This window comes from Phragmites australis, chromosome 2 (genome assembly GCF_958298935.1).
Source record: "Phragmites australis chromosome 2, lpPhrAust1.1, whole genome shotgun sequence".
NCBI lineage: Eukaryota > Viridiplantae > Streptophyta > Magnoliopsida > Poales > Poaceae > Phragmites > Phragmites australis.
The window spans coordinates 4,815,099-4,824,340 of NC_084922.1; the positions used below are offsets into that span (position 1 = coordinate 4,815,099).

General features: G+C 57.0%; 1 protein-coding gene across 1 annotated transcript; it reads left to right on the top strand.

The window, feature by feature from the left end:
• Positions 1-220: 220 nt before the first annotated feature.
• On the top strand, positions 221-8,881 carry LOC133895683 (multicopper oxidase LPR1 homolog 1-like). The gene is given in 5 exon segments (XM_062336157.1): positions 221-274; positions 1,413-1,675; positions 1,912-2,691; positions 8,002-8,694; positions 8,799-8,881. Coding segments are annotated over 4 exon segments (1,764 nt in total). The 5' UTR covers positions 221-274; positions 1,413-1,438; the 3' UTR covers positions 8,853-8,881.
• Positions 8,882-9,242: the final 361 nt, after the last annotated feature.

The window sequence follows — 9,242 nt, forward strand, 5'->3', positions numbered from 1 at the left end:
CTACGCGTCGTTATCGTGCAAGGACCGGATCCATTTGGTTGCCGGCTAGACTTCCCTTGAATTGCTTAGGCAGCAACGCAATCCCAGTACACAGAAAAGGGGGGGAAAAAAAATACGGGGCCTGGATAGCTGTTGGGACCCACTAGTCGGTGTCTTGCTTCATGGTCTTTATATGGGGCGGGCACCCCTATAGCTTGTTCCATGCCAGCTAAACCAACACTCGGCCTCCTCCTGCCTCCAAGCACCCCAATCCATCATCTTCTGATCATCGCTGGTTTGTTGCCCATCTATCTACCAATAATATTTGCAGTTTGATTTCATTTTCTCACATAGATGAATGCATCTTTCAATTGTTCAGTTGTCTTGGACTATTTTCCAACGCAATACACATATATAGATACATACATACATATGTATATATACATGTATATATATATATATATATATATATATATATATATATATATATATATATATTATGGTGCCTCATGTTCAACCTAGAGGAAATATTAGGTGTACAAGAGTATTTTGATGCACATATGCACAAATCAATATTGATTGTCGGTTCTAATCTAGACGGCTCAAGTAGTAGGTGTATCCTATGTATATATGCTATCATTATCCGAAAGGGAAAATTTCAATAGCCTTTACAGACATATAGATTATCAATATCGTTTATTTATATTGAGATTCATATAAAAATAGATAAAAAATATAATATAGATAAAAAATTAATAGATGAATAGATATCAGATAGAAAGAATAGATGAACGAGATAACTAGTATGTCTATACCTATTGGAAATTGACTTTAGCCCATATTTGCGTATTATATGCAGATAGTGCGCTTGACTAGATCATTCACGTTTTGCTTTTTCCAGAGCAAGGATAATCCAAATTCTCCAATTAAATATGATTTGATTATTACCCATAGCAAGTCTCATTTAATTTGTACGTGGTTTTGACTACGCACTAGAACGCTAGCTAGTGCCAGCATTACATAAGCATGGCACGCGGCCATTACCTTACTTAGCGTAGTGGAAGCTCCACATAGGCATATATACATATATGGAGCAGTACATGATCTGGATATATCTATGCATGCATGCATGTTCGCCAATACCGGCAAAGCTAGTGCTCGTCTCAAAGTCTTCCCAACTACCGCTCCGCACACGGACGTAGCACTAACCGAACTCAAATCATGAGCTGCACGACCTAGTCCTTGTGCGCTCTCTTTCTCTCTCTCTATATTACATGAAAAAATTGCAAAGGAACCAAGAATTTTTTTAGCAAATTGTGATAATACCTTATTACTGACATATAAAAATAGTATATACATATATCCCCTTTCTGATCTATCGATCTTTATTAATTAATCCTTTCATCTTGGCTCTCGCATCGCGTTGGATGCAGAGGAAGCAAGCAACAGGGCGGCTGAAATGTTCGCGAGAGCTGAGCTAGCCGTTCTTCTCCTGATCGTCGGCGTCGCCGCGGGGTTCAGGACACCAGTGCCACCGCCGCCGCCGGTGTCGGAGGACACCCTTGAGAAGGTGGCAGGGTCGCTGGAAATGTACGTCGACAAGCTCCCTCAGATGCGGAAGATCTTCGGCTACTCCATCAAATACGGCCGGCCGACGCCGATTCACCTCACCATCGGGATGTACCAGAAAAAATGGGTACGCACCTGTGTCTGAACTCTGAAGTGATGGTTAAGTGTTAAAGTGACGCACTGTGCGTCAGTAAGCATATGACGCACGCTATACTAACACCCTAACAAATTCTCTGCCTGAGGAACGAGGAATTCTCGTGAGAATTAATTCTAGGGAAATCTGAGCCGTTTCCCGCGAAATTGATTTGTATATTTGTGTGTGCAAAATTCATCCGTGTATTTGTGTGTGCATATGTAATGCAGAAATTCCACAGAGACCTGCCGGCGACCACCGTGTTCGTGTTCGGAACGTCGGCGGAGACCGCCAGCTTCCCCGGACCCACCATCGAGGCCGTGCAGGGTGTCCCGCTGTGGGTGACGTGGGACAACCACCTCCCCGACCGCCACATCCTCCCGTGGGACCCCACCGTGCCCACCGCCATCCCCCACCACGGCGGCGTCCCCACCGTCGTCCACCTCCACGGCGGCGTCCACCCGCCGCAGTCAGACGGCAATGCCAACGCCTGGTTCACCGCCGGCTTCCGTGAGAGGGGCCCCACTTGGACGACGCCGACGTACGCGTACCCCAACGTGCAGTCGCCCGGCGTCCTCTGGTACCACGACCACGCGCTCGGCCTCACCCGCGCCAACCTCCTCGCCGGCCTCCTTGGCGCCTATGTCATCCGCAATCCGGCAGTGGAGCAGCCGCTCGGCCTCCCCTGCGGCGACGGGTTCGACCAGGTGCTCATGCTCGCCGACCGCAGCTTCTACGCCGACGGCTCGCTCTACATGAACTCCACCGGCGACAACCCGAGCATCCACCCTCAGTGGCAGCCCGAGTACTTCGGCGAGGCCATCACCGTCAACGGCAAGGCCTGGCCGTTCCTTCTCGTCGCGCGCCGCCGCTACCGCTTCCGCGTCATCAACACCAGCAATGCACGCTACTTCAACCTCTCGCTGACCAACGGCCTCCCGTTCCACGTCGTCGGCTCCGACACCAGCTACCTGTCCCAGCCGGCCGTCGTGACCCACCTCCTCGTCTCCGTGTTGAAAACTGCACAGGATCAATACTCGCTGGAACGCTCACTATCTCTCTCTCTCTCTGAACTCGATGAACGCTCGATGAACGATGAACTCAGTGGACAGAGAATTGGTGCAGCGCAACGAACTGCTGCTTTTTTCCTTCTTCTTCTATTTATTGACCTTGATTACATGCAAGACTTGGCACTCTTCAGTACCTCCCACGCCCCGCGCTTTCTGCTGCGCCATCCCACAGCCACGCGATGTGGGCGACATTGCCGGGTGACCAAGCCCCGCCCACACACACACATGCGCACGACGCGAAGGAAGCGCCGCGCTCACCTCACTACATGCTGAAGATAGACACACGCACACACACACGCAACAGAAAGAGTAAACTCAACACACTCCCCCCTAATTCTGTTGCGCCGGACTGATCTTGACAACGCCACTCCGACCACGCAGTTCCAGAAGACGTTCGCGCGGTAGCGGCTTGGTGAGCAGGTCCGCCAGCTGGTCACCAGTCCTGATGTAGTCCGTTTCGATGACGCCGGAGCTGATGCAGTCACGGATGAAATGGAACCGGACGTCAATGTGTTTGCTCCTCTCATGGAGCACCGGATTCTTAGCCAGTGCCAATGCTGACTTGTTGTCGATGTAGAGCAGTGGCGCGATGACCTTGGCGTTCACCAAATCAGCGAGCAGGCGCGACAGCCACACTCCCTGACACGCCGCGGTAGCGCCGGCGATGTACTCCGCCTCGCACGATGACAACGCCACCACGCGTTGCTTCTGCGATTGCCAGCTAACCGGGTTCTGGCCGAGGAAGAAGAACACCCCGGAAGTGCTTTTCCGGTCGTCGGTATCCCCGGCGTGATCAGCATCACTGAACCCGATCAGTTCCAGAGCTCCTTCCCCCCGCCGGTAAACACAGCCGTAGGACCTCGTCCCGGCGATGTACCTCAGCAGGTGCTTGACAGCACTCCAGTGCTCGGTAGTGGGCGCCTCCATGAAGCGACTTACATAACCAACTGCGAATGCTATATCAGGACGTGTATGGACCAAGTACCTCAGACTCCCGACGACGCTGCGGTACAGGGTCTTGTCCACTGGAGGGTTCGAGCTCGTCTTGCTCAGCTTGAGTCGTGGCTCCATCGGAGTGCTGCAAGGATTGCACCCCGTGAGCCCGGCCTTCTCGATGATCTTGTCCGCATAGGCACCTTGGCACAGCGTGATGCCTTTGGCGCCCTGACGAACCTCGATGCCGAGGTAGTAGTGCAGCGATCCGAGATCGCTCATGCTGAAGAGCCGGGCCATCTCCTTCTTGAAACGATCGACCTCCGTCGGGTCCGCTCCAACCACGACGAGGTCATCGACATACACTCCGACGAGCAGCAGGTTTCCGCCGGAACCCCGCACGTACACCGCGTGCTCAGCTTCACTGCACCTGAACCCAAGAGACCGCAGTGAGCTGTCCAACTTCGCATTCCAAGCCCGGGGCGCTTGCCGAAGCCCGTACAGCGCCTTGTGGAGCCTGTACACCTTGCGCTCCTTCCCTCGGATTGCATAACCCGGCGGTTGCTCGACGTACACCTCCTCCGCCAGGTCTCCATTGAGAAATGCTGACTTCACATCGAGGTGGTGCACCGTCCACCCGTAGTGCGCGGCGATGGCGAGGAGGAACCGCACGGATTCCATGCGCGCCACCGGCGCAAACACCTCATCAAAGTCGACGCCGGCGCGCTGCACATAGCCCTTCGCCACCAGACGCGCCTTGTGCCTGGTGATGTTGCCGTCAGCGTCGCGCTTGATCTTGAAAACCCATTTGAGGCCGATGGGTTTCACTCCTGGAGGCGCGTCGGTGAGCGTCCAAGTCTTGTTTTCGTTGATGGACTTGAGCTCCTCCGACATGGCCCGCTTCCACTCCTCATGTCCTGCCACCTCGTCAAACGTGGACGGCTCCGCGTCCGTGGCGAGGAGCAGATCGCCGTCCGCCACCAAGTCGTCGTCGTCGTACAGAAGGTTGTCGACGACTCTGAACCGGTGCGCGGCCTCTTCATCATCGTCTGCGTCCAACGCCTCCAGTGCACCTGTCGTAGGGGACACGAACTGCACCGGCACAGTACCCCTCTTCGCCAGCTCACCTTGCCACGGAACGGGCCCGCCTTGTACTCGCGGTGCGCGCGGTGACGATGCAGCTGGTGATGATGCCGCAGAGCTCGATGACGACGAAGACGCAACTTGATGCGCCGAGTGCGTGTCTCCAGGCGGTGGCGTGTGCGTCGCGCCTTCAGCCGCCCCTCCCGTTAAGGGCGACATTGGAGCCTGGCCGTCTGGGAAGGCGCCAGCATGCCCTCCAGTCTCCCCTTCAGCCCAGTCATCCTCCACCACGAGCGTGTCCTGGCCAGCGCTGTAGGTGACACCCTCCGTGCCACCACTATTGTCGGCTGCGCTCCAGTCCCAGGCCGCGTCCTCCTCAAACACGGCATCGCGTGTGACGTGCACCCGGTTGCCGACGGGGTCGAACACCCGATATGCCTTCGACCCAGGCTCGTAGCCGATCATCACCATCCTCACACTCCGGTCGTCGAGCTTCCCCGCATTCGGCTTGGTGACCTTCACATGCGCCACACAACCGAAGACACGCAGGAAGTGGACAGCCGGCTTCTGGCCGTACCAGGCCTCATACGGCGTGCGCCCCACCAAGCTTCTTGTCGGGGCGCGATTGAGCAGGAAGACGGCCGTCATCACAGCCTCTCCCCACAGCCACGCCGGAACCGCCTTGGCCTTCATCATGCTCCGTGCCATGGCGAGCACGGTCTGATTCCGGCGCTCCACCACGCCGTTCTGTTGGGGAGAATACGGCGCGGTGAGGTGCCGCTTGATCCCGCGCTCGGAGCAGTATTCGAGGAAGCTCACCGACGTGAACTCCCCCCCACGATCGGTGCGGAACGCCTTGATCTTCCGCCCGGATTCCACCTCGACGCCGGCGCGCAGTTTGCGGAACGCGTCCTCGGCGTCGGATTTGTTGGCGAGTAGAACCGCCCACATGTACCGCGACATGTCGTCGACGACCAGCATCAGGTACCGCTTGCCGCCGGGTGTTGCAGGCGTGACGGGGCCGCAGAGGTCCCCGTGGATCAGCTCCAAAGGCTTGGCGGCGCGGTAGTTCGCCTCCTGCGGGAACGACGCTCGACGCTGCTTCCCGGCCAGGCAGGCGTCGCAGACGTGCTCGACGTGCTCGATCTGCGGCAGGCCTCGCACCATGCCCTCGCGCCCCATCTTCCTCAGCGCCTGAAAGCCCAGATGCCCGAACCGGGCATGCCACTTCCACTCCGCGTCGCCGTACATGGCGGCCAGGCACACTGGCGGCGTCGGCTCCAATGGCAGAATGTACAAGCGATTAGGTGTACGCTTTACCTTGGCGAGCAGCTCACGAGACACCCGGTCCCACATACGGAGGACCCCTTCTTCGATCTCGATCTTGCAGCCGTGCTCGTCAAGTTGCCCGATGCTGAGGATGCTGCTCTGGAGTCGAGGAATGTGGTAGACGTCGTGGAAGGCTCGGTGTCCGCCGTCCTTGGATGCGAACAGCACCGTGCCGCGCCCAGCGATCTCCACGAGCGAGCCATCCCCAAACCTCACAGAACCGAGGACGCCGGGGTTCAACTCGGAGAAGACGGACGCGTCGCCGGTCATGTGGTTTGACGCGCCGGTATCAAGATACCATTGCATCTCCCCACGTTCGCCGTCGCCGTCCAGCTCCGCCACAACCTTGTGCTCGTTGAGGAAGACGTGCTCGGTGCGCCGCCCACCGTGGTTAACCGTTTCAGATGGTGTCACCACGGCCATGTGCAGAGCAGGCATCTCCCGTTCCGCCTGAGCCAGGTTCGCTTGTGGATGGTTCGCAGCCGCCGCCGCAGCTGCCTTCTCCTCGTCCCGCTTCTTCTTCCGGCACTCCCGCTTCCAGTGCCCAGTATTACCACAGTAGTGGCAGGCGTTGTCATCCTCGCCACCACCGCCGCCTTTCGGCGGTCCCGAGCGCGTCTCCTTGCCGCGCTCCTTGCCGCGACCGCCCACGTCGCGACGCTTGCCAGGGCCAGACGACGCCTTGTCGCGCGCCGCCGACCCGTCGGCGTTGATGTTGAGGCGCGACGCGAGGCGGGCGATCACCTGCTCCTCGGTGAAGTACAGCTTGCCGTCGATCTCCTTGCCGGCAGCGCCGCCACCTCTCCCCTTTGAGCGGTTCAGGCGCTCCTCCGTCGCCTTGAGTCGCCCAACCAGCTCGTCCAGAGACACATCCTCGAGATCGAGGAGCGTCTCGATCGCCACCGCAATCTGCTCAAAACGATCAGGGAGAGCCTCCAGAAACTTACGCACGATTTCCTCCTCCTCGTGCTCCTCACCGAGGATCGCGAGCTGATCGGTGATCCTGGTGATGCGGCTCGCGAAGTCGTCGATGGACTCCCCTTCCTTGAAGGTGATGCCGTCGAACTCGCGGCGCAGTGTCTTCGCCTTCGCCTTCCGCACCCGGTCGACGCCGATGTACCGGGTCTTGAGCGATTCCCACGCCGCCTTGGCCGTGGGCTTGTTGGCGATGCTCCCCCTCAACTCCTCCGGGACCGCCTTGCACAGCGCCTCGAGTGCGTTGCGGTCGTCGGTGTAGTCGACGGCGCCGACGTTGATCGCCTCCCAGAGCTGCCGCCCTTGCAGCATGACGCGCATCAACGCCGCCCAGTCGGTGTAGTTCGTCTTCGTCAACATTGGCCACCCCGCGTTGCCGATTTCCTTGACCGTGCGGTGAAGCACCAGTGCACGGTCCCTTCCGCCGCTCCCTCCTGAGCGGCCGCCGAAGGGCGACCACGATCGCCGACGCCGCGGCGATCTTGACGCGTTGCGAGGCATGAACGCGGCGGTGATGGCTCGGTGACGATCCCAGCGACGGAATCTAGCTCTGGTACCAGTTGTTGAAAACTGCACAGGATCAATACTCGCTGGAACGCTCACTATCTCTCTCTCTCTCTGAACTCGATGAACGCTCGATGAACGATGAACTCAGTGGACAGAGAATTGGTGCAGCGCAACGAACTGCTGCTTTTTTCCTTCTTCTTCTATTTATTGACCTTGATTACATGCAAGACTTGGCACTCTTCAGTACCTCCCACGCCCCGCGCTTTCTGCTGCGCCATCCCACAGCCACGCGATGTGGGCGACATTGCCGGGTGACCAAGCCCCGCCCACACACACACATGCGCACGACGCGAAGGAAGCGCCGCGCTCACCTCACTACATGCTGAAGATAGACACACGCACACACACACGCAACAGAAAGAGTAAACTCAACACTCCGTGGCCGAGACGTTCGACGTCGTCGTCGACTTCACCGATTCCACGACGCCCGAGGCGGAGCTGGTCAACACGGCACCGTACCCATACCCAGGCGGCGACGCGCCGAACCACCTAAACGGCAAGGTGATGAAGTTCGTCGTCGAGCCGGCGAAGGTGCAGGACTACTCCAGGGTGCCGGCGAGGCTGCTGGAGTATGTCAAGGTCGCCGAGGAAGAGGTAGTGCAGAGACGGTACATCGTGTTGTACGAGTACGACGACGCCATAACGGGCAACCCGACGCACCTGTACATCAACGGGAAGCGGCTGGAGGACCCGGCGACGGAGACGCCACGGCCGGGCACGACGGAGGTGTGGGAGGTGATCAACCTCACGCCGGACAACCACCCGCTGCACCTCCACCTCGCCTCGTTTCAGGCCGTGCGCGTCCGGGGCCTCGTCGATCTGGACGAGTTCACGCGCTGCATGGAGAGGCTCAACGACGCGGCCAGGTGCGACGTGGGCCGGCACGCCGTGGGGGAGACCGTGGACGTGCCGGAGCACGAGAGGACGTGGAAGAACGTGGTGAAGATCCCGCCTGGGTTCATGACGACGGTCGTGGTGAAGTTCCTGATGATCGACACCGGCAGGACGTACCCGTTCGACGCCACGGCCGAGCCAGGATACGTCTACCATTGCCACGTACGTGCTCTAATTGATCATTACTGTGCGCTACTTTCTCAAATGTTCATTGTTAATTACTTAGCAACAGGTGCTGAGAATGATCGATTGTTTGATACTCGCAGATTCTGGATCACGAGGACAACGCCATGATCCGACCGCTAAAACTGATCAAATGATGATTGTACTTCAACGCAAAAAAGAAGAAGATGTTCCATAGACAAGAGAACTTTTACAGTACACCCAACTATTCATATACAGGTATAATAGTAGTATAGAGCAATGTAAAAGTGCTCTACACTTGATCCAGTCAAACTACAAAAGTGTAAATGGGTTCAGCCCGAAAAAGAAGAAATAAACTATAATTTTCTGAAGGTTTGATGAGGAGCACAGTTGGCCGTATGCAACATGCATGTTTAAACTTCACACCCATAGCATTGCCATGCTCCATACACGTGCAGCCGCCATCGTCTCCACCTGCACCACAAGCACTTCTCATCCGTCTCTTGTAATCGACATTTTCTCCATGTCTATTTCTACATGTCGAAGTATAAGTGAATTATTTATAT